A 26217-nucleotide genomic window follows, 5' to 3' on the forward strand; every position below is an offset into this window, starting at 1 on the left:
GAGGTTATTTTGGTGTGGGAATACTGAAGGACAAGGTCGGTGGCGGGGACAGCTGTTCCTTTGTGCTTCTGTGAGGATGTCCTGGCTGAGATCCTTCTGCATCTGCAGCCCAGGTGCTGGGATTAAGGGTGTGCCACCAGCCCAGGCCAAGGGTATTTTTAAAGTAATTTGTTGACACATCTTTACCCAGAATTCCTTCACATAGGTTGTGATTTCAGATCCCCTCTTCTGCCTGCAGAAGTTCTCAACCTGCAGAACCCTCTCCTCAGATTGCCTAGGAGCCTGATGTCTCACTGAGGCCTTACTGATGAAACTCTAACCCCCTTTCCCACCTGATATAGTTCCAGCTTACACCCCATTTTCTCTACAGCACTAAAGACTTCAAGGCTCAAGGTTATGCTATAGTGCAACTAGGAAGGGACACAAGGAAGTCCCTGGGCTGTAATGTCACTAGAAGTCACCAGACAGTTCTGTTCCCACGCTTGTCCCTCCCTCAAAGCCTGTAGCACGGCTCTCACACCAGGCTGTGGAGTGCTGGTTGGGCTCCTGTGCTTGTGCCTACGCAGACATGTCACAGGAAGGCACTGTGGTGTGGGAATGGAGGGATGTGGTTCTAGACAAGAAAGGAGAGCACGAGGATGAACACTTTTACTCTTTTATCTTGCTTTGTGTAAAACTCTGGCTATTGTGTGCAGTTGGGATATTAAAATGGGAACCCAGAATGCTGGGATTTAAGCTGGAAAAGACCAAGGCTTGGGGAAGGAATGACTGGAGGCAATGGTGAAGATTATAAATAAGAAAGTAATTGACCAGAGATACCGGCCTGGCATGCTGGCATGCTAAGTACCGATGTCTGAACATGTTCTGGTTCTCTGCCTTCCCAAAAGACAGTTGCCTAGGACTGTTTGGAACAGATAATTCAGTAACTAAATGAGGATCTTTGGGAATTGTTAGAATGATTATAGATCAAAGACCAGTAGAGCGGATTTAAGAAAATTATGTCTCTCAAGGTGAATATCTATATACCTGATATAGCTTATGATTGGTTTTAAATTTTTTGGCAAATGAATATCTATATACCTGATATAGCTTATGATTGGTTTTAAATTATATGGCAAATAGTCACACAAACCAGAAAAGACAGATTTCCAGATTTTTATTTCTGGAACTGTACACCAGGTATTAAAGTACAACAAATACAAAATAATGCTCAAAAAATCAGTGTTTATGTACAAATATTAAAATCAATGCAACAATAGCAACTTCCTCTTGAACATTGGATACTAAAACTTGTTCTGATTGTCACTAGTTTCTCTCATACTCACAGGGTACTTAGTTCAAACTGGGACAATTGCAATCACTGGTCATCTAAGAGGAATATTAATATCTACCATATTTAACAATAAAACTAATAGTTTCCCTCCTTTTAGTGAAAAAATTAGGAACTTTTTAAAAAACATAGTAATGTCAATATTTTATAAATTATTTCAATTTCCATTCGTAGACAATGTGCTTTGAAACTCTGGGCAAACAATCTCCTTGGTGGTCGGGTTTGTTAGTTTACATTCAAAGTTGAAGTATTTACTAGACTTTGGTTAAATTAAATAGTGCTACTACTCTATTAGGTCTGATCTCAAATATTTGTGACCTTCAATTTTAAAAATTAAAAAGGAAACGATTGCACAATTCTTTGACCTAATTGTACAGACTTTAGTATTTTTTCTTTTAAATAGTATTCTACATCCTTCAAGTAAATTCAGCAGTTGACCATGACAAGAGGAAAACTGAACATTTAAAAGGCCGGCATGAGCACGGCGAAGCACAACTGACAGAAAGGTAAAGTATTGCTCCAGTCACAGCACCAGTTACACTTGTCAATGTCCACACCCTCCGAGTCCCCTGGACACACAGGATGGGCCAGCCAACACGCCACTGCTCACCATGGATTTTTGGTTTGTTCATATGAAAATATTGCGGCAAATGAAAGAAACAAAGAATTTATCACAGTTTGCTATAAGAATTGTGCTTAACACGATAATAAAGGCATTGTTTTTCTTGCAAATCAGATTTTTTATGCTTTCAAACTCAATTCTTTTAATAAACAGTAACAAATTCTCTGTTAAGATGTTTAAATGGAGACAAAAAAATAAGTCCAGCTGTTGGAAGAAAATTCAATAAATAGCTATTTTACATGGATAAAGTCATAGTGGTACAATTTATGAATGTCACATCAGGCATGCACAAAAATGTATCATACATGACAGGAGCAGTCAGAAAATATTGAATCAGGTCTAAAAAGATATGAAGGATTTACTGTACATATATATACAAAAATTTTGCAAATTATTGCCTCATTTTAACAAGGAATTAAAAGTAAACGTTACCAGCTAGGTAGCACTCTCTAAGAGGCTAAAATCTGGTTAGCATTTAAAAACCTGTTAAACTAGCTGGAATTTATTTCTCTCATATCATTTTTCTGGATTTTGGTCAAAAATCTATTTAAATAACTAAAGTGTCCATTCAACTTGCTGATAATCAAAACTCTAGATAAGAAACACTGTTTCCATCTTGTATCAAGACCCCAGCAATGCATAGATAAACTGCGTTAGCTAATGATGGGCATTTTCATTTAAGTGCAACTGGTAATAGCATTCAGTCATCTTTGTGTAAATTATTTATACAGACCAGCCACTGTAAACCCAGAGTGAAAAATATAGTTATAACAATGCAAGAATATGCCCAGTATCCTCCTACGTTAAAGAAAGTATACTGAAGGGAACGAAAGAAATAAGGTTCAAAGTTTAGCACAACACAGCAATAACAAGCTAACCACTTGGAGAACATTAGAAAGCAACATGGAGCCCAGGCTACCCATTATTACTGTGTGCATACAGGAATACTAAATTTTAGATGTATAAGTTAAAGACTGATTTTAAGTTATTAATTTAACTACCCTTTGTCCTCTGTGCTAAACTAAATTTTGTAGGTAATGTGCTACTGCGTAAACACTTCAAAGCAATCTTCATTAAAATGCTGCAAAGAAAAACAATACACATCATCCAAAACCAAGGATGTCATTGCAGTTCACAGTTTGTATAATAAATACCCTCCCTTTCAATCACTAAGACCACTACCTCCTAGCTACTCATCAGCACGACCTTGAAGCGACTTACAATTACAAACAGCAACACAGTCAAATGTTTTTAAGTTTTTTTGCAAAGCAACACAACTAGTAAAATAAAAAAAAAAAAATTTAATTAAGATGGTGCAAAAAGTAATTGTCCTAACTGTCCTATAAAAGCAAAGCTTATTATATCCTAATACTGTATTGTATAGTTTGATTCACCTTAAAACTTAAAGGAGCATGTCTAATAAAGCAAAAATGGTCAAGGCTATGACAATGGCTTCTTATTCACGTTTGGAATAAAAGTAAAATAAAATCACGTCTGAGATGCATGTGACCCTCTGTCACTTTTTAAAACTTAAAAGTGGTAACGTACCATTCTAGTTCAGACAGAAACTCACATTTTTCTTTCCAACTAGTCAAGCCAAACAAAATAGCTTAAATACACTTCAAGGATCCGCATTTCGCAGACAATCTAGAAGTCTAAGCACATTAACACTTTGAACTGCAGTGCTCCGACTTGAGAGGGTTCCAAAGCGTCAGTCACTGCGGCAACTTCCTGGGCTTTGGAGACTGCGCTTCTGCCTTGGAACAACTAAATTACCAGTGACCAGTATGATTCTTAATATTACAATCTTGACAATGGTGGACAAAATCCCATATGAATACCACATCTTTAAATGGCAAATTTAGTCAAAAAAAAAAAAAAAAAAAAACCAAAACAAAAAAACCAACCAACCAAAAAAAAAAAAGAAAAAAAAAAAAAACACGTTTTTTTACACAGAAGTCTCCCGGCAGTAAATTCTGTGTAAGGTAGCCCTGGTCTAGAATTTTGAAACAGGATCCAAGCAAGTGTCTTCATCATTTGCACACAGTTCCTTGTACTGGCTTCCAGACAGATGGTCTTGCTGTTTTGTAAACTGAAGTGCTCTAGTTGAATAACATGAGAGAAGTTTCCGTTTTTAAAAAATCCTTGCATGTTTGTGCAGTTTAAAGAAACCTACCCCTGCTTTTATTAATAAAGAAAATAAAAACAAAAAAAAATGCTACATTGAGCAGGGATCAGGGTTGGTACCTGTAAACATTGTGATTCCACTGCATCCATTACGGCAAAGGAGCTGACACGAAGAAAAGCCAGTCAGTTCAAAACCTCTGTGCTGGTTTGAGCTGGTGGCCTCTGTCTACAGGTTTTAAGTCTGGGGTGAGGGCGATGGGAACAGAGGAGGAGGACGTGGGAAGAGGTATTAGGGATGAGGAAGAGAGGCAGAGCTTAAAGCTGCACCAGAGTTCAATCTTAGTTCCCAACTCTGCTATCATAGTTCATTTCCACATTTATGGATTGAAAAATGAAAATACTCTTGACAAATCAAGATATAGTTCTATACATACTGACATCACTGATGTCATAGTGAAAAAGGTTCAAACTTCCAGTGAAAGACTATGCAAACCTGATAGCTCCCCTCAAGTCTACTGACACTGCACACCCATTGTCTCTGGGCTTCGCATTCCCGTCACTCTGAATGAAGGGCGGCGTGCTGATGCAGAGCGTGGGCATTGATGAATCCGTTTGTCTCATTGGCAGACAAACTGCCAAAGTCAGCCACAGAGACAGCCATTTTGGCACTGGTGATGTGATGTGTATGATTCTCAAAGTCCACACCCAGGTTATTTACAGAAACCTCGTTCATAAAGGATTCGGGGACAGCAATGCCCATTTTCAATCTCTTTGCTGGTCTTTCTGATTCTTCGCTGCACATAGGGTTTAACTCTGAGTGATAAAATCCAGTCTCAAATAAATTAAAACAATCACTTTCACCATTGCTGGGCAGGGTGAGTAACTCTTCCGTTACGACAGGCACATGATTGACTTGTCCACGAGGTGTGTTTCCCAGTGGAGGAAAGCTATCGTCCAGACAATTCCCATCTGTGGGGTTGCAGACAGTTGCTACACTGTTGGTCAAAGCTGGGAAGAAACGGAAAGCAGCTTGAGTGAGTGGTCACTGCTGTGTAAGGAGAAGGCAGCCTGCGGCAGGCTGTGCCCGCTAGCCTCATCTTACCTGTCAAGTCACTGGCAGTGAAGGAGCTGAGAATGTTCAGTGGCTGATCAGGAATAGGCTCAGGCCGGTTCGAAGTTAAGGCTGAAGAACTGACCGCACCACCCAGCGACTCTGTTTCATCTACGAGTCGATCCATATAGTCCCTGAAGAACACACATCAGTCATCTTAAATGGGCTCAGTCATCCTTAATTGTGATCAGTCATCCTAATCATAGTTAAACAAGGCAGTCACTCAGGGCAAACCCACTACACTTACGTAACGCCAGGGTGATGGTTATAGCGTTTCTTTCCAAATTTTGTCTGTTGAGCAAAGTAATCATAGCGTTCTGATTTCTTCCACATGTAGTAAAAGGCTACACACTCAGCAACAGTCCTAGATCTCACCTAGTGAAGAAAGGCAGACAAACACCACTTTTAGCAAGACAACCAACAAGGAAGTTTAAATACATAGGATTTTTCTTGCATAATTATGAAATTCTAAGTATGTCAATCAGTGACATATCCCTACATGTAATGAGCAGATTTCAAAAGCACAAAGTTGCTAAAAACCAAAATGCATATCCACAATGTTGTATGTTTATTAAAAAAAAAAATCCTTAAACGACTGATTGAATTCCCTGTGACTGACAGCTGTTGGAACTAGCCATGCAAAGAGAGTCCCTGTGTGGCTTTCCTTGGGACCTATGAATCTCCCCAGTGATGGAAACTTCCCGGGTGTAGTTTCCCCAGGTAACTCAGCACATTCTCTAAGGGTGGAGGAATTCAGAGACCAGCAACCTCTAGCTCTGCAGAGATCATTCACTAACCAGATGCAGGGTTCTTAGCGCCAATGCGCTTAACAACTAACTTTTGAAAGTCAAACTAACAGTTGGCTCCATACTCAAACTCCAAAGCATTTAATAGCTGTCTGACTACACAATAGATTTCTTTCTCCCATGATTTATCAGTGATAAATCAGATATTTCAGAGTCTCTATCCTGATTCCAGAGTAAGCTGTGAACTAAAGTCACCAATGAAGAAGTTTTTGAAACCATGGAACAGTATAACTTTCAATAAACACCATTAACTATATATATAAGTCTTCATAGAGAAGATAGGCTTCCTGGAGCCACAGGCCTTTCTACCTTATCCACTGATGTGACTCTCTAGTGCCTAAAATAGTCCACGGGAAGTGGAGGACCTGGCTCTTCATGGAGTCACGCAGAGCTGATGTTTAGGATAACAACCCAGACATCTTCCAACATATCTCATCTATTCATGAAAAGCCTGGGTTAAGTGAGACATTGGTATATACGCATATATAAATATAGAAAAAAGTAGCTGAAATTTAAAACTGAAAATAATACTTCTTTTGTTGTTCTTGTTGTTTTCTCGAGACAGGGTTTCTCTGTGTAGCTCCAGCTGTCCTGGAACTCACTCTGTAGACCAGGTTGGCCTCAAACTCAGAAATCCGCCTGCCTCTGCCTCCCAAGTGCTGGGATTAAAGGAGTGCGCCGCCACCACCACCCAGCAAAATAATACTTCTTACATCAGTACCTTCTCAACTATATCTGAGTAAAACTACATGAAACATGTAATAAAGAAATGAGATGAATGAATATCCAGTCTACATCCCTGGATAAGAAGACTAATGATTCAGTATTATCCCAATAAAAGTCCAGCAGGCTACTCTGTGAACACTGATTCCACATGGATCACAGAAGCAAAGGAGCAAAACTAATTAACGCTGAAACCAACAATGTGAACGGTATATGGAGCACATGGCTTGCATCCCAGTACTCAGGTTAAGTCAGCCTGGTGCACAGTGAATCCCAGGCTAGCCAGGGCTATACAGGAGACCCAGTCTCAAATAAAAGGGAGACAGAGAGTGACAGGGAGAGCAAAGAGAATCTGACTCAGAGGTGTTTGGGTGGAGAAGGCAAGAAAAACAGAACTAGAACAATCAAAACTATAGCCAGACCAACACACCTAGACCTTGTATCTTAAGTCTTGAGGACTGAGTTCATGTCAGCACTGAGCTAGAGAATGGACTTCCTAGGTACTGCCACTCACCCCTGCAGTTTCCCTGCCCATGTCCCCGGTTGGAGGGGGTACTTGTTGAATGTGGTCAGCCTGCCTAGCATCACTCCCCACAGTCCGGAGTTCCTGTTGGAATCATGTCTGACCCCGTTCCTTTCTTTACAGTATCACCTTCTCCCATCTCGCTCCTTCCCTCCTTCCCAGCCAGCCTCTGTAGCCGCTCAGTTCTAACAGCAGTTCTGACGTTCCCACTGTCAGGCGTGGGCATCCTTAGGACGCACATAGTCTTCTCCAATTACCGTTCACTTACTTGGCAACTGAACATTTAACCTACTCTCCATATCTCTTGCTATTAGCTAGCTTTACTGTTTTTAATATTATGTGACATCCTGTTGTCTGGACTGTCACAAGTTTATGGAGTTATCTCTAAAAAGATAAGTCGCTGGTTCCCAGTTCTAGCTATGACAAAAGCTAATGGAATACTTGTAAGCAGGTTCTGCTTGAACAGGAGGTTTTCAGCTCATTTAGGTAAACAGAGTAGGACTGCAAATTCATTTGGAGACACTACCATTATCCAGTGGTTGAAGCCCTCTGCAGCCACAGTAGCAATGGCTGCAGCAGATTCTTAGATGCTTTCAGTGATAACCCCCTGTTCTGTATCAGCCTGTCTGTGGCTCCCTCCTTGTTCTTAGCAACTGTAGTTTTAAATAATCAATAAAAATGAGAGACTACAAATACCAGAACAGCTTAAAAGAAAATGAAAGGCATGGGGAATCATGGAAGACTTCCTGGAAAATATACTGAATTCTTGTGAAATAAATATTCTATTACCCTGTAAGCAGGCTGGGGTATTTTAATCACATAATAATGTTTAGAATATTAGAAATGCAGCCGGGCAGTGGTGGCTCACGCCTGCAATCCTAGCACTCTGGGAGGCAGAAGCAGGCAGATTTCTGAGTTCAAGGCCAGCCTGCTCTACAGAGTGAGTTCCAGGACAGCCAGGGCTACACAGAGAAACCTTGTCTCCAAAAAACCAAAACCAAAACCAAAACCAAAACAAACAAACAAAAAATCTTAGAAATGCTATTTATGCTGGGCTGTGTTGGCACACGCCTTTAATCCCAGCACTCTGGGAGGTAGAGGCAGGCAGATTTCTGAGTTCATGGCCAGCCTTGTCTACAGGGTTCCAAGGCAGCCAGGGCTACACAGAGAAACCCTGTCTCCCGAAACCTCCCCACCCCCCCAAAATTCTATTTATTAGCAAGGAACATTAACAAATTCCTCACTCATTTATGCTAGTTAATTAAATACCATAAAGCATTGGTTGTACCCATTTTATTTTAACTAGTGAGCAATCTCCCCACTAACTCACCTTATTTTTCTGAATGAGATGAAAATCTTTTCCATAAAGCATTAGTGCGTGTTCAAAGCTCCGGCACTCCTCTTCTGTCCATGCAGTCATTCCTTCTACAGAGAGGAAAGAACATAAGGGCTCAGGACTGTCTGTGTGCATCATGGATTCCCCTTCAGAGCTACATGCCTAACCTACCACAGCCTGTTTGTTCTGCCGGCTTCCCTCCTTTTCTAGCCTCTGTGGGCTCCACTGCCAGCGCACACCAGCACAGCTTTTCTGGATTCTGGAGATTAGCGCTGGCTCTTTGTCAGCTAGGCTGTGGCCCTAGTCCCAACAAACACGTTTGTTTTTTAAGAGAAGAAAAAAAAGTGACTATCGCCTTTCTGGAATAAAAAGAAAAGTTCTATTTTGGTTTAACATAAAAAGTAAGTTCTTTAATTCCAGACTATAAGAATAATCCATCTATATTTATTTAAAGTCAGTATGTGAGTGCTGGGGAAATGTAAAGATAATTGATCCATGCTCTCAATACTAAATCCCCAAAATTTTCCAGATGCTAATTGATAAATTAAAACTCTAGTTAGGGTGAGAAAAACCTTCACAAGGTTACAGCTGAGGCTTAGGGATTAGTTCGTTGTTCTCTTTTATTTCTGAATTACCTCACTCATTGATACTGAGGACCAGATCTTCAGAGCCATTAATAGCAGGAGACAAAGCGAAAATTTTGAATTCAGGAAAAAAACTGGTCTAAAGAGTTTTGACAGCTTAAAATAATCCTTTCAAAGAAGTGTTTTCTACAAGTATCTCAATATATGATCTCAACCTACAAATGTAAATGTACTATTTCCAGGTTTTACATTTCACATGCCATTTACATATCACTAAAGTACTGTTTTCATTCTACACAAACTTACTGATGGCTAGAGTATCCATTTGTATAAAGAATATTCATTTATATAAAGACAATATTTAAGCAGCAGCCATGTTCCTTAACTCTGATAAATAGAAAATAAGCTCTATAAAAACCTCTAGTATTACATGACCAGTAAACCTACACTTCCCTCAATCAACTTTGTGGACCGAATACACTGTCTGTGCTCCACTGTCCGTCCGTCTTTCCCCTTTCTCTATCTGTGCTGTGTGTCCCTGTGTAGGAAGAGAACAGTTTGCAGGAGCGGCTCCTCTCCCTCCATGGCGGTGACTTGGGGAGCTCAGGCTTCGCAGCCAGTGCCTTGGCCCGCTGAGCATAGGGCAGCGCTCTTCTCATCCCCGTGGGCCTAGATCCTTGTTTTATGTTCTGACTGACTTAAATAAACTCTTTTTAGTCACTTTGGCTCTACTGTCACTTGTGGTCTGCTTTGTTCTGTCACGGGGTTGGCGTGGGGGGAGGACACCACTGAGAGGACAAAGGGAAGTCACTGCTAGGACAGCGACAGAAAGGTCACAGTCTGCTGTCCTGTACTGCACACCTCCTACCCTGACCTCAACACCTCTCCTCACCATGTTTCTCACCTTGAGACGCCTTTCCATTGCAGCAGTACCTTTCGGTCGCTTCCTTTATATTATGGTTACACTTGAGGAGTTCATATAATGCCTAAGAGAAGAGAAAGAAAAAAACAACCAATAAAAACTGCTAACAGTTCACGTCTAAGAGCATTTTTAAAAACAGGTATCTTTTAAGAGTGTCTCCACAAACAATACCAAAAGCCTTTAAATCTCCTGACAAGCCGGGTGTGGTGCATACACCTTTAATCCCAGCGGGTGGATTTCAGGGAGCAGCAGGCTAGTGTGGTCTCTAGTGAGGCTAAGATAACCAGGGTTGTGCAGAGACTGTATGATGACATTCAACAGGCTTGTCCAGGCGCAGTCTACTGAACCATTCTGCAAACTGACTCTAGGACTTCATGCATTTGTTCACGCCTGTGTATGTATGTGAGTGTCTGTGTATCACATATGTGTGCAAGTGTACACAGAAGCACCTGTGCGGGCCAGACGCTGACTTCGGGTATCTTCTTGTGTTGTTCTCCAAGTAAGAACCGAGGCTCACCAAGTCGTCTTGGCTGAGCAATCTGTCCCTTCTTGCCCAGAAGTCACCCACTACCATCATAGTGACTTTACATTTATTTTTCTGAGTCTTCTCACCTGGGAAGGTTCTTTAATTTTTTTTTAGGGTTTACTCAAACAGTCTGATAGAACCCAGGATAGCCTTCCATTTTAGACAAGGGTGACCCTAAACAAATTTGCGTGCGTGCGCAAGAGGAATTAGGCATGGCAAGTTTGGAAAGGGAATAAGAGTGACATAATTACATTATAATACCTCCCCAAAATTTTTAAATTTAAATAATTATGCAACAGCTATTATTGTGTAATAAGGACCTGAGGAAGCAGAGTAAGTTTCTAATGAGAAATATTAGTCATACACAGATGCACGCTGCCCTGTGGCAGGAAGACAGCACAGGTTAAACTGAATGCCCACATTATTCTTGATGATCATGGCACTAAGGCCAACCTCTGGCTTCCCCTCAGCCCTCAACACACAAAAACCCCTGAGAAAAAGCTATCCTAGTTACACTTCTATTTATATCAGCAAAGTTATCTACAAATTAAATAACATACAGGAGGAAGCTAACCTGCTCATTATCCCTGGTGTGTGTGCCTGAAGAAATTCTGTCGAGGACTTTTTCATTTCCAGTTCTCAATGAGGTCTCAATAAGGTACTCCTTGACTTTGCTCTCCAAAACCACATCAGGACGCCACAGTAACTGATCTTCATTTTCATAAGCTGCGAAAGAAAATCCCATACTAATATATCACAAATAATCAAGACATTAAAGAATGTTCAGACTGCCTCTCTTCCTGGGCAGAGCTGCCTGACTGAGCAGCAGTGTGATGGTGGACACCAACAGTCTTCTGCTGGGACAGAAGGAAACACAACTGTTTTAACTTGACTATCTGGGGCCCAATAGTCAAAGCATAAAGCCATTCTGGACACTGGAATTACTTACCATTACAAGGTTTTCTAAGGCTAGTGAACTATAATTGTAAAACCACATGTTAGAATTTTATAGTTTGGCCGGGCAGTAATGGGTTTCTCGAAGAAACTAAATCCAACCCCACCCCCAAAAAAGAATTTTATAGTTTTGAAACAAAGGTGAAAAAAAAAAAAACCAAAGCAAAAAAATCAAAAAATTAAACTGTCAAATTCTCTAACAACCTCTTTGAAATTTTCTCTTGAATTCCATAAATGGCCCTGTGAACTTTCTAATGGTTAAAATTACAGTAAAAAAATAAAAGCCAAAATATCAAATAACCTAATCCCTAAGAAAGGCCTATTATTCCTCTATAGATTACTTTAATCAAAAGTGAATTTTTATTTAAAGGAAGCAGATTAATCAAGACCCCTAGGGGGGGTTTATAAAGAGCAAACATAAGGCCAGGTGGTGGTGGCGCACGCCTGTAATCCTAGCACTTGGGAGGCAGAGGCAGGCGGATTTCTGAATTCGAGGCCAGCCTGGTTGAGTTCCAGGACAGTCATGACTATACAGAATAACTCATTCCTGTGCTCTAACGCCACACCAAAGCATTACTTTGTACAAGAGTAACTAACAGAGAGGACCCAAGCATTTACCCCACTGTTTGAAATATAATCCACTCTTCAAGCATGTAATACCTTATATCTAACTAATAACTTACTGGTAGCAGGACCAAAATGCTAATGTTTTGACCTATATAAGTTAAGGACCCCCTTGCCCAGTTAACAGGAAAGTTAAGATGGAAGGTGCACATGCACTATTCAGACAGACACACAGGATCCGGAAATAGCATAGGCTAGCTCAAATATCTGAGTGCCAAGTGCTGGGAGGGCCATCATGCCACAGCTTGTCAAGTCTCGGTTGTCTTTTTGAACAGTTTCTAGAAGGCACACCCCTTCCCTCCTGAATTTGCAGGCTGGAATAGCAGAAGGCCAAAGGCCTAGGCCTATGTCAAGCCTGGATTGTGTGTGGCATGTGACCGAGGAAGGACCACTGGGGCCATCAGCTCGTCCTGCTTCCTTTGGCACAAGCTCTTCCATTAGTTAGGAAAACACTGCTGCTAGGAGCTGCCAACACCAGCAGCCCCAGGTACCCAGTCCTTAGGCTTTTTGATGGAGAGCACTGTAATATGGAGGAAAAGAGAGGTGGGCCTGTACGAAGATGGGGTTTGGGCAAAACCCAGCACTCATGGAAATAGTCCAGATTTCATGGAATGTCCTGGAGTCTCAAGATCACTGAGGAGGCACCCAACACCCCATGCTCTCAGAGCTCTCCAGACAAACTACAGCTGAGGTTCGACACAAGGCCAACTGAGGCCAACACTGTAGACAGAGAGGCATGCTCAACTTCCTGCTCTGCCAGCAACAGGACAAAGAATTCCTCCTGGTTTCTTTTTGCTCCCAGAGTTTCTTTCCATACTCATCTAGGTTGATATGTAGTCGTACTTTTAAGGAAAAACCCTGAGTGGTAGGATAATTTAACCTTACCTTTCTCGTCACCATTGTACTCGCCGAGATAAGGGGGAATTTCTGCCTGATACTGTAGACCAATCATTATTTCCTACAGGAAAATTGAGAAGTAAAAGCAACATTATAAAAACAAACAATCCCAAGTCTGTTCTTACCTATCAAAATAAACCTTATCATGCAACACTAAAACTATCACAAGTTGCTTAAAAAAGTTTTTAGGTTTTTTTTTTTTAAGATTTATTTAAATGTATGTGTGTGCTGGGGGGGGGGGGGGGGCGTCGTAATGTGTGCACAAGAGTACAGGTGTAAGGCCAGAAGACAGTGAGTCATAGCTGTGAACCATCCAACACTGTGCTGGGAACTGAACTATTCTGCGAGAGCATACGTACACTTAATTGATGAGCCCATCTAGTGAGCCCACTTTAACAATTTATTTTATCTTTAATCACGTGTATTTGTGTGTGCACATGCATGAATGAGTGCAGGAGGTCAGAGGCCAGAGTCAAGTCCCCTCAAGCTGGGCTTCCAGGCAGCTGTGAGCCACTACACCTGACGCTGGGCACTGGACGTGCATTGTCTGCAGGATTAGTACATGTTCCTAGCCCCAAGCCATCTGTCTCCAGCCCTCAGCGTTTTTAGAGGCACTGGTCCAAATGCTCCATTAGATGGCTTACCCTTCTCAAGTCTTCAGGTGAGTTGCCACTGTCCGTTTCAACGTCCTCAATCTCTGACTCCTTGTCTCCATCACATGTAGTGTTTGCTTAAAGAAGAAAATGCACAAAGTCTTTAGGAACCTAAGAGAATGCCATTTATATATTATAAAAACTTGTTGAATTAAGATTCATTGAGCCCGCCTGTACTGTTTTCACAGCTGGCATCTGTCACAAGGACAAACACTGGGAGCGCTGACACTTCAGTGTCTACGCCCCTTGTCACAAAGCCATCACCTGCGCCAAGCGCAGAAGGGAGTTTGTCCTCACTGGACTAACCAGGACTGCACACAGCTGAGCCCAGTCCCTGCTCATACCCAGGTATTCGCACCAGGAAACGTTAACCACATGAACAACAGGATAAACGGGGCTGAAATCTGTTTCAGCCTTAAACGCCCTTTTAATATTACTAATAAACACTAACCACCAAGAACTTAAAGGAAAAAAATATTATAAATCACTAAAAATGAAAATACTTTTGAGCACTAGTAAATTCTCAAAACAGCTAAGCTGAACCTTTTAACAAGCCCCAAAAATATTTTGTGGCTGAACTTAGTAAGGTGGGTTTCCACAGCAACAGATGAAAACAGGCAGCCTTGCAGTACTGAGTGAGTGTCTGGCTTTACCATTACACATCCACATTATCACACTATCTAAGTATGCCCAACACTGAAGACTGACTGTTCCTCACTCCTGAGCATTCAGTACACCGTCCTGGAGTTTGGGCATTGTCGTACACACTAGTGTTCTTACATCGTAAAGGCCGAGGGAAGAAATCAGAAGTTTCATGAGAAGTCACAGATGGTGTCAGATCATCTGCAGAAGACTGGGTTTCCTCATCATCACCCGACAACAGGTCTTTCGCTATTTCTTCCTGGAAGAGTTGGGAAGCAGTCAGTACATGAGCTGCGACTTCCTTGGTTAGTGGAAATACCGTTTTGTTTTTATAACACTCATAATTAAGAACCAATTTGCCCCTTAGTTCTGAAAAGTTCGAAATTCTCTAATTTACTTTATGTATAAATATTACTAGTTTTATCAAATAGGAATAAAAATGCAACTGTGCACTTAAACAACTTGCCTTTTTAGGTGCATGCAACGAATTTACTGGAAAGTCCAGACCAATTTTCAGTGAATTTATAATAAAAATAGTATATTCTAGCATAGCATAATAATGTGTGTCTACTGGAGCAGGTTAGGAGCAGAGCCAAGGCAGGAGAATGTCATGAGCTCAGGAGTTCATGGCTAGTCTAAGCAAAATAGTCAGACAGTAATTCAAAACCAATAAACCACAATAAAAATAGAACTTCTTAGAAGATAGCAATTATTATATTCATTTTTTCCAACAATTCCTAAAAATTTAGAAATATCTCCAAACTCTACTCTTGGGTGGTTTAAAAAGTACAATTAAGTGACTGGTGATACTGCTTAAAAGAAGCAGGTATGATTTGTATCCAAGTATCCTGTTATACAGCAGGCACTCAAGGTTAAAGGATTACTGAAGGAAACTCACAGCAAGAGGTTCCAATGTGAATCTCACTCCTGCCTAAAGCCTAAAAGGCAAAGAATGCCTCGATCCCACCCAGAGGCGCGGCTGCTGGATTCTCCTCTGCAAGCAGCGGGCCTCCTTACAAGCAGCATGCGTGAGACATGTCATCATGGGCTTGGCAGCTGTGACCACTGGCACTCCCAGGACCCAGAAGCAGAGCTCTGCCTGAGCCAATTTGGTGCGCAGGCCCTGGGAGATTTGTTAACATATCTTCAGATCAACTGAAGTTAAAGAAAAACTCCCTAGATACAATGTCTGAACAGAGAAATACTGAGCAAGAGTGGAACAGCTACTACTACTCTTAAAGCAGAGGTCAAAATAACAAAAAGATTATATTGCAGAATTAGAAAGTAGTTTTAAGCACAAGAAACTTAGAAATCAGGCAATGACAGTGACCCTGAAACTTTCTTATAAAGGTCTGTACTTACTTTGTCTAGAGTCATATCTGGTAGTTCGTCTGCAAGTTCACTTGGGGAGCTGTTTGCACTGGAATTCGCAACCGTTGGAATTGTAGATTCATAGCCGTAGAATGCCAAGAGGTCTTCTAGAGGCATATTTCCTTCCTATGTGAGCAGGGTAGACATGGGCTCAGTAATGCCACCATCTGAACCGTGGTTAACTGCAGTGCTCAAGTTTACATAGCATAGCATCAACAGGGCAGGTTCAACCACAGCCAAGCTGTATGGCTGTGGAAAATAGTACTAAGCCAGTGCTTAGCAAAAGCAAAAAGTTCCAATAAACCAATCAAGTGACCAACGGACAACTTCACATCAGCTTTAGCTTGTTTGCTCAGTTAAATAATCTTGGCGTTCCTGTAATGTTGGTGTAATTATTTTATATATATATGTATATATATATGTATATATATTTATATATTTATGTAATGTCCACCCCCCCCCAAGCCGCATTCCCTTGGCTCTTAGCCTGCCCCCCTATAGGACAGGACCAGGTTGCAGCCTCGCCCACCACCTATCTGGTCTGTAGCATCATTTCTCTAGGACTTCAATGACCCTCCTCCACAGTGTGAAGACCACTCTTGTTCCTGATGGTCTACCATATCATTCACTGATTCTAGTATTTTGTTGAGAGTTACTGGACAAGGATATAGAAAATTACAGAAGCTCCTTTCTCTAATGGAATTCAGTGCTACTTACTGAGAGAATCAGACAGGATGACTTCCATTCAACAATGGCTGTGACACCTGCCTCTGAAACTGATGCCCTAAAGCTGTATACCCAGATTAAAGTCCTAACCAAGGGAAAACAGTACTGAGGAGGGACGAACAGATAAAGCTGTGTCTCATGATGTGATGCACCACCAGTGACAGTGACCATGTGTTGAGACCTCTGCACTAGTTAGTTGCTAGTATAAAACACAGGCTTTTGCGTTTTTACAGCTTAGCCTTAGATTAGGGGAACCAACCTAATATAGAGTTGAAAGCTATGTAGTACAAATAAAACAAAGAACCCTAAAAAGAGCAAGGCCGGGGTCCATTTTTACTGGCTAGCAGAGAAAAGACGCCAACGCATGTGGCTGACCCTCAAAGCACGGCCAGCGTTCCAGTCAAAGGAAAGAGGAACCAGAAAGCTGACGGAGGGTTAAGATGCCGGTGGCCATGGCTCAGTAGGGGGTGAAAAGTGACTCAGAGAATGGCCAGAGTAGCAAGGACAGATCAAAGGACTTCATGACAAAGAAAGGCGCCTGGGCTGTATACCAAGAACCCAGAAGCTCCTGGAGAAGCGAGGAGGGTTATCCTGCAAAGGCACTGCACCAAACCTGCCTTCAACCTGAGACCCACAGGACAGAAGGAAAGAGCAGACACTGTCTGACAGCAACATGTCCATAGCAAGAGTGAGTACACACACACAAAAAGGAGGAACGCGGCATCACTCTTCTTGAAATACTAGAAATCTGCACAGAGAAAGTTGTGGGGTTATGGGGAGACATGAAGAGTGACAAAGACCTCTCCTTGAGCAGAAGGGTGGGTGGGTGCTTTAAGAGTGACAAAGATGAAAGGGGGGGGGAGAAGAATTTTTTTAAAAAGGAATTATATTCCAGATTTTTACAGAGGACACAAGTTTGAGAACTACAAGGCATCCAAGAAGAAAAGTCAAGTTGGCCAGGAGCCTGGAGCTCAGAATCAGAATCAGGCTGGGCTGAAGATATAAATCTGGCATTCATTAGCATCGACATGATATTTAAAGCCTTGGGAACTGAGGAGCTCACCTACAAAAAGGGCAGAGAAATGGAAGGGTCTGTGTGTTATTCTAGGATCTCAGATACAGGAGCTTATAGAAGTGGGGTAGAGTTAGTTATAAATCTCAAAATGGGATCTTCATTCTAGACCAAGGAGAATAAGAACCTGAAGGAAGAGAATTCCCTATGGAACAGGTAAGAGAGAAAATACAGCTTAAGTTATTTGATTGCAGGAATGAAAGATCTGCGTCTAAATGGTACAGGACTTCCAGCCAGCTAACTTCAGCACCATGACAAGGAAGAGCCACAAAACCAAAGCAAGGGCTTAGGACATGGAAGACAGGTGGACTGTGCTTGAGGGAGAGCCATGGATGGGGAAACTGAGGGGAAGACAAGCCAAAGCTTCGGGAGGAGGCAGGTGAGGAGGGTTGGCGCAGGGAAGCAGAAGCCAAGGGTGCTCACTGCGGGCAACAGCAAGGAAAAACAAAATGAGAAGAAAAAAGGCAGGCAAGAGTCCTTACCAGCTGGCAACCTGGATCATTGGTGACCTTACAAGGAGCTGGAAGAGGCCGAACTAAGGGTTGACTGGAGGAGAAGCAGACATGTCTGACACTTGACTAAGGAGAGTGACCCAGAGCAGTACCAGTCAAGAGGAAAGTTCATCCAAATGCAAGACATACCTGACAAAAGTTGTAAGATGACAAATTCTTTTTAAAAATTATAATCTCAGTACTTGGGAGACTGATACCAGATGTGAGCCAGGCCTGGGCTCTACAGTAAGATTCTATCTCAAATAGTCGGTAAGTAGATTAAACTGAGGGCAATGGGTGGAGATATGGATTCGTGGGAGATGAGGCTTATACTTCCAGGATAGGACAGGCTGAAAATAGACAAATCAGAGGTGGGGCGAGGCAAGAGGTTCTTGGTTCTCATTGTTAAAGATGCAGACAGCATTTGGCAGAGATCACAGAGACCTTTCTAAGTTCAAAAGAAGGCAGGCAGTCTTCCTAGTGGTGTTGATGCAGATGACTGTTGGGAAAACACTGGATTTGATGCTGGTGAAAAAGAATCCAGTTTCTGAAGCATTCTGCAAATGAACTTCCTATTGAACCTAGATATAAAGTGTTTTCATTCTTTTCCCCTCAAAACTGAGTTACCAAGGCACAAGGTCACCTGCAATGGCTAGCTCAGTCGACAAATTCCATCCAATCATGCTAGGGAGGGATTTTTCTCCCCTCTTGTTAGGCCTCTTGTTGGATTTATTTAATTTTAAGGACACAGGTAAGTGCAGCCATGTTTGTCACTGAACTTCTGTGTAATGGGAAGAGTATGAGGGAAGTGGAGTATGTATGTAACCCAGGCGTGCTGAGAGCTGAGTACCACCTAGCCCCTTACACCTCTACTTCTGTCTGTAAAAAAGGAAAACTATTCTTTTAATCTGATGATCATGTGAGAAATTAGGATGCACACTACTACCAACCACATGTTCATCTGTGTTTTATTAACCAATGGGACATTTTACAGTCAGTAACAGGTCAATAAGTTAACACTTCTGGCATGCATGATGCACTGCCTGGTAGGTGGACTAAGACTGTGATGCAGATCAAATTCAGTACCTAATACAGTATTCCTGAGACTGCAAAACAATACATATGGAATCTTTAAATTTATAACCTTTAATCTTTCCACAAAACCTAGTGGAAAGGGTGATTTAAATGTGATTTAAACGTCTAAGTTTTTAGAAAATTTAATAACCTTTTCAAGAGCTACATCTAAATCTACTAAACTACTAAATTAAAATCTCAAAAACCAGTTATATGAAGCTTACAATAAAGCTAGCCACACAATCTAAGAGCCACAGAAGAAAAGCTAATTCTGCATCTCTGTTCTTATTTCCCATGCCACATGATAAGTAGATGGCCAAAACTTTGTAAGCACTAAATTGCACTCATAGTCGACACTCTAATTAGCATAAAAATAATAACTTCTAATTTTTGAAAATGAACAGTAAGCCAGGCGGTGGTGGCATACGCCTGTAATCCCAGCACTTGGGAGGCAGAGGGTGGATTTCTGAGTTCAAGGCCAGCCCGGTCTACAGAGTGAGTTTCAGGACAGCCAGGGCTACAAAGAGAAACCCTGTCTCGAAACCCACCCCCCCCACCACCACCACCACAAAGAAAATGAACATTAACATCCTATCCCTAAAACTGTTGAAATATACCAATGCCTAAATTGTAGTTAATAATAAAGATCAATATATTATCTTAACATCACCTAAAGGCGTCAAAATATAAATTTTCTTCTGCAAATTTTACGCTTTTTGTGTTTTCTTAAATAACAATAGACAGCTACACTTTATTGAAGAAAGAGCCACCACTCAGAGGATGTAGCAGGAACTGTCCACTGGAAAAAAACCTAGCCTTCTGAATGGAGAAACAGCATCCTCAGAAAAATGTGAAGATCATTGCATTCTGCCAAGAAGCAAAACCATCTACAGACACTGAAACATGGTAAGCGTCTACAAAAGCATACATTTTCTAAATGTACAGAGTCAGAGGTGGGCGTCAAAAAACAAAAATGCAATTATCAGCAGCTGCATAGCAAGCTGCTATGCATACTTTAGGTTGGACTAATGTAGCTTAGGCAGGCTTTGAACTCACGGATCCTCCTGCATCTGCCTCCTAAACACTAGGAATGCAGATGGGCATGAGTCACTACTCCTGTCTTGGAGACTTTTTAAAATGGATAATCCAAATTATAATTACCATGGATTAATTAATTACATGAATGAAGGAGCTTTGAAAACTTCAGGTGTACTGGAGCAGCTTGAGTAGACTCAGGACTGTTAAGACTGTCTCCCTCAAGCCGGTGGCGCACGCCTGTAAACCCAGGCACTTGGGAGGCAGAGGCCGTGGATTTCTGAGTTCTGAGGCCAGCCTGGTCTACAGAGTGAGTTCCAAGACAGCCAGGGTACACAGAGAAACCCTGTCTCAAAAAAAACGGAAGAAGAAAAAAAGACTGTCTCCTTGCTAACAGGAAGAGGTGACTATGGTACACAGCCCTGCTTCACAGACTGAAGAGACTGTAGTTTGTACTCTAAAAGCACAAGAGCAGTGACTCTCCAACAATTGATACTATTCGCTATTATTCCTGAAGGCTTTTTGTTCCTGTGAGCTGATCAGAAATTTTCAAATGGGCTTAATTTACAGACAGTGGAATCCTACAGCTTTCCAAGGTGACCCTGTACAAGACTTTGGCTATAGTCATAGTGCAAGGGAAGGCTTAAAATGCAGTTCATTTGAATTTATGTTGACTTTGGATTTAAGAAGTTGTGAACACACTCAATGAATGCAGCCAGTTTTGAAAGGCCAACAGGAGGGTGAAAACCAGTTTACATCTGAACGTACAGTTGTACAGTTTGTTCAGCCTCCTACAGCCTCCTACCCACAAAGGTTTCATTTTCCCCTACTCTACTACAGCACTAAGTTATGCTCATATCTGACCCTCACTGTTCTGGGATAAGCCAAAAAAATGATGCTAACAGATAAATAATGAAAATATTCTGACTAGACTACTCTCAGTGAGGAAATCTGTAATATTAGGTTAGGTTTAAAAAAATAAAAAAGGTCCATAAAATAGTTCAGAAAGGTTCCAGAAGAACTTACAATGAAATGCCTAAGTCATTACCAAAGTTTGCGTATTCTAAAGTACTACAGTAAGCCTTTACCTTTTCCAAGTCTTCAATTTCAGAGCTGAAGTTTTTCCCGTCATCCATCAATTCCTCTTCCTCTAGAGTTCTTTCATCATCATAGTCATGGACTAACATCTCAGCAGTGGGGTCAAAATCATGATCCTCAGAAGACAAAGACCCAACTGGAAGGAAACACACTGAGTCACTTCACACACCGGCAAGGCCATTTACAAAACAAAATAAAAATGTGCGCTGGTCTTCCAGCTGCTTTTGATATTTATATGTGGAATTTTATTAAATAAATTTATTATACACTTTATGGGCTGTAAACTAAACTATATGGTCTTAAAAAAGATATCTTAACTAGCAAAAGAACAAGGTAGAGAGAGTATTCACAAACACTTTTACAGGCATCCATACCATGAAAGAACAAGGCATGGTTTACACTGCACTGGCATCCAGACCATGGGAAAGAAAATGTTCAATAGTAACAAGATGATTTCAATGGCATGTTCTGAAGAGAAAAAGCAAACTTCTTACTAATTATCATTTCCTTAAAATAGCAAAAGCTGGGCACACAGCAATGTGGCATGGTGCCCATCTGGAATGCATGGGCTCCTGGGTTCAATTCCTACTACAGCCAAAAGGCAAGCCAAATGGCCAGACAGCAGAAGTTCCAGGAATAGGAGACTTCCAGAAAATGAGTCAACAAACTAACATTAACATTTCAGAAGAGATTATATATTTTACATTAGCTCTAACACTAAACAAAGACACAAAATTCAATAGAAAATTGGCTTTTGAGACAAATACATCTTTCTATGAAGCAGCTATATATAACAATTTAGTTTTTTAAAAGCACAGAATCATTTTATTCAGATCTTAACAGAATTTCAAATTCCCCAGAATTAATCAGACAGACATTGAAGTGCAAATCCATGTTCTAGATTGCTAAAAAAGTCTTAGGATTATGGGAAGGTAACACAAAAATTCTGATCTACAGGTTTTGGAAGACATCCCACTGCAAGTTGCTACTGTCAACACAAACTTGTTTATTATAACACCATTATTTTTAATATGCAATCAACAAGTTACAAAAATAAGATGTTCTGTTCCAAGAGAATGGAAGTAACGTGTGAGAGCAGGAGTCTCTCCATTTGTTTTGCACTAGTATTGAATGCGATTAGACCAGTGACGCTCAGAGCTTGGAAAGAGTAATTCAGAGATCTTGGGGTGTGGCCAGGTATATGGAAGAATATTCAAGAGTTTGCTCTATTTTTAAGAAAGCTATTACTATTTTAAAATTTCAAACATTTAAGCACCACATGAGATCATTACCAAAAGTGAACTAGGCCAAACTGTTCCCATGATGGAGAGGCTCCAACCACAATTCCTTGTTTCTGAGTTCAGAGAACTATAAGCATTAGCCCACTCCCATTCACACAAATACAAATTTCCACTTCCAGAAGACTTTATCTATTAAGCTATTAAAAAAAAAAAAAACCAAAAGTAGTAAAAATAGTATATGCTCATTTTTTGTTGAAATAGATATGGTTTAACTTAAACTTTTAGAGAAAAAGACGAAAATTTACTCACTAGCTCAAAACCAGAACACCACCTTTATAAATTTTCTTTCCTAAGAAACATCTGTGGTATGCCACAGATGTCTTGGATGAAACAGAAGGCCCTGAAGATCTACTCCTGGCTTTCTCCATGACTGGAGGCTTGAGGCAGGCCATTCAAAATTTCTAGGTCTAGCTTGAGTTTTTCGTTTGTAAAATACACAGGGCTAAAAGCAATGATCTGAGTGAGTCCCTGCAGATCTAACATTCTCTCTATTGACTAATTCACTGAAATCTAAGTGCCGGCTTTTGGATTTTTATTTAAAATTGCAACTTCTACAGAAAATGATGCAAAATGGAAAAATTATATTATCAGCCTTCAAATGAAGTTAAAAAGTTACGAAAAAATTTTAAAACACTTGTACAGATATAGACAATGATTTAAAATAATCATATATTCTGTCCACCTTGTGTCTATTTTACCACCTTCAAAGATACCTAAAAAAGTTACCTAAATACAAAAAACTAAGACTGCAACAAGGCAAACAGCTTGATCCCTCTAAAGCAACGTGTAAAGAAAGTCTGGGGGGAGCTGGTATGCCACAAAGGTAGAGACCTTGGTCAGCACTTGGTCATCCTGGTACAAAAAGGGGGGGGGGGGCATATACTCCGTTATACTGGGTGACTCTCTGCAAAACAATTTCAATTGCCTCCTTGTACAATAAAGGGACTTTAATCCAGAGGCACTTTTCTGAAACCCATGAGACAAGGCAGCTAGAAAAAGTTTGAGAACCTATTTAAGTTTAGCAGATGAGGAAAGAGATACTGCCCCCTCCCCTCCCATGTAAGGACACCTGTGCAAATTCTGTGGATTCCTTTTATTGGATTCCCCAAAGTATTTTCTGATTTCTGTAGTAGGTAAGCTAAGATGGTCTCCATTCAAAATAACTATATTAATACTTCTCTGTGCAAAACCGGGAAGACACACATTGCTTTTTTCCTTTATTATTAAGGTAGCTTTACTTAACCCAATTTTCAGTTTAAATATAATAGGCATTTCTTGAGAGTCATAGTAAAGAAAAATGGAATTAAGAGCTAATAATCTAAGTTGCCCAAAGTTCTGATAAGCTAAAGGGACAATTTCTTTTTAATAAATAAAAATAACTTAATTTGTAGAAAGTTGACTTGAGACTCTTTCCAGCTTAGAGGCAAACAATTAAAAAAGTTGTGTGAGAATAAAAGCCTTTATAATAAGGCTTCTGAGGTACTTTTTTAAACATCCACAGAGAGAACAGTAAACTATTCCTTCCTCTAACAAGGTAATTACATTGGAACTCTCTAAGATCCAAATGATGGGGGAAAAATAGCAGGATACATTTCTGTGGATGTACAGAATCCTTTCTTTTAGCAGCAAACCTTTGAGCATATTTCCCTCTGGGACCCCCGAAGAGGTAAGAAAACTGAACAAACCTGGGCTCGAACTTCCAAAGGAAGCCTGGGAGAGAGAGAAAAAGAAAACTGTGAGGTTGAATCTTGTAGCAAGGAAAGGAGGCAGCGCAGGCAACAGGGCGCAGAGGGGGCGGAGCCGAGCGCTCCCAGGCAGCTGCCAAAAAGTGCAAGACGTAGCTTCTCTCCAATCGCTCCCGGCCCCTTTCGGGCCCCCTCTTGGCTGCCTCGCCTTCCTCCCCAAGTCCCCAGTGTACAAACTCGCAGACTCGGGACGAAGGCTGGAGCTGAAACGGGCAACTCCAAGCCACCGTTTGCAGCCCGGCAAGTTACAAAGCCGGGGAGCCGAAGCCAGAGCTCGTCGGTTCGCAGCATCAGTCCTTCATCCCGGGCATCTCGGGAGTTTGCCCCCCTCCAGTAGCTCGCCCAGCTCTCCGCTGGCTCCAGAGCAACTCCTCGAAACGCAACCCGGTCCCCTAGGAGGGTCTCACCCTCTGAGACACACAGCCTACCCTTTGGGGGCGAGGGTGCCCCAACTCCAGGGTTTGTCTACCGCCCCGAGCGTAGGCCGGCTCGACCCTGACACTGGTCCCCAACCCAAAGCCTGAGCGCCCCCCCTTCCATTTCCCCACCCCCACCCACCAGCTACGGAGGTCGGAGCCGTGGCCACTGAGTCTGGGACCAGCCGGTTCCTCCCCGGGTGAGCGTCGGTCCTCGGTCCGCCAGCTCGGCCCTAGCACAGCTTGCTCCTGCCCGGCCCGGATGCTCCCATCACGCCGCCCCCTCCCCCAGCTCCCCCGTCCCAGGGGAGATAGCCCGGCAGCCCGGGTCGCCCGGCGTCCCCCCCCCCCCCCAGTCTGGCCCGGAGTAAAGGGACTCTCGGGCCGCTCGGCCGGCGAGGGCGTCGAGGTGTGGGTCGCTCTGCGCCCGGGGACGCCTCACCTCACAGGCTTCGGGGCAGAGTCCCGCTCTGTTCCCGCTGGCCTCGGAGCCCCTGGTCAGGAGGGGCGGCGGGCGGCCGGAGAGCCGAGGGCCGGGCCGGCTCACTCCGGCGGGGCAGTGGCGCAGCCCGCTCTCCGCGCTGCAATCCAGCCGCCGACCGAGGATCGGCCGCTCTCCACCCACCCCGATCCCGGGAGGAGGCGCCGAGCGAACGGCGGTCCGCGTCAGCCGGCCCGGCCACGGCCCAGAGCTTACACCCGGCCCGAGGCTCGCCGCCGCCGCCCTCCACCGCCTGGCCCCCGCCGCCCGGCCCGGCCGGGGTCGGAGCCGCCGCGGCCTAGTCCCGAAGGGAGACCGCTCCCGCGCCCGCTCCCGCCCCTTCGGCAGCCCCGCCGCGCCTCGCCGCCGCCCCGCGCCCCCCCGCCGCCGCCGCACTGCCTTCCGAGGACCCGCGGGAGGAGCCGTGGGTCTCAGGCCCGCTGCGGGGCTTCGGGGGGCCGCCCGGCTCCCGCTCCGGCACGGCCGCCGCTGCCCGGTTTCTCCGCTCACCTCCGCCATATTGGTACCTTTAGGGCGAACGAGCAGCGCCGAGCCCAGTCCCCGGATGGGGCGCCTGAGCCAATCGCAGCCGCCGCCGCCGCTGCCGCCGCCGCGGCCCGCCAGGCACCCGCCCGGAGGCAGAGGCGGCTCGGCCCCTTATAGGGCAGGCCGGCCCGCGACGCCCCCGGCCCGCTCGCACACCCACGCCGTCCGGCGCTCCCGCGGCCGCCGCTCCTGCACGCGCCCGCCCCGCGCGCCCACGGCGCTCTGCCCCGGCTGGAGTAAAGTTCCAGCTGAACTGCGTGCGAGCACGGGGATCGGCCGGTGCGGTGGGGGCGGCCTGGGGCGGGGGAGGGGAGTGGCGGGAGACTTGGAGGAGGACTCGACGCACTTTCCCGAAGTGAGAAGAGTACGCGGTGGGAAGTGAGCAAGCGAGCGGGCGAGCAAGCGAGCGATGGGCAGAGAGGGGGAGCTCGACAGGAAGGAAGCAGGGCCACTAGGCACCTGCAGGAATGGAATGCGCATC

The 26217-nt window shown here is 43.2% G+C and overlaps 2 protein-coding genes across 4 annotated transcripts in view; one reads left to right on the forward strand and one right to left on the reverse strand.

The window, feature by feature from the left end:
• Positions 1-26217, forward strand: part of Gpbp1 (GC-rich promoter binding protein 1) — a 722682-nt gene that overhangs the window by 440387 nt on the left and 256078 nt on the right. The window lies entirely within an intron of this gene.
• Positions 1140-26033, reverse strand: Mier3 (MIER family member 3). 3 transcript variants are annotated; one of them, XM_052159420.1, is made up of 13 exons: positions 25718-26033; positions 24234-24258; positions 21238-21383; positions 15743-15877; positions 14519-14639; positions 13730-13815; positions 13074-13146; positions 11185-11336; positions 10067-10148; positions 8573-8667; positions 5438-5565; positions 5182-5324; positions 1140-5087 (listed from the first exon to the last, which is right to left on the reverse strand). In XM_052159420.1, the coding sequence occupies exons 3-13, from the start codon at positions 21334-21336 to the stop codon at positions 4636-4638; spliced, it is 1566 nt and encodes a 521-aa protein (XP_052015380.1). In that variant the 5' UTR covers positions 21337-21383; positions 24234-24258; positions 25718-26033; the 3' UTR covers positions 1140-4635. The 3 variants fall into 3 exon arrangements, with proteins under 3 accessions (XP_052015380.1, XP_052015378.1, XP_052015381.1); XM_052159418.1 differs by having other exon boundaries at positions 25701-25784; XM_052159421.1 differs by lacking the exon at positions 25718-26033 and adding an exon at positions 25152-25395.

The sequence above is a fragment of the Apodemus sylvaticus genome, chromosome 16, assembly GCF_947179515.1.
Source record: "Apodemus sylvaticus chromosome 16, mApoSyl1.1, whole genome shotgun sequence".
Classification (NCBI taxonomy): domain Eukaryota; kingdom Metazoa; phylum Chordata; class Mammalia; order Rodentia; family Muridae; genus Apodemus; species Apodemus sylvaticus.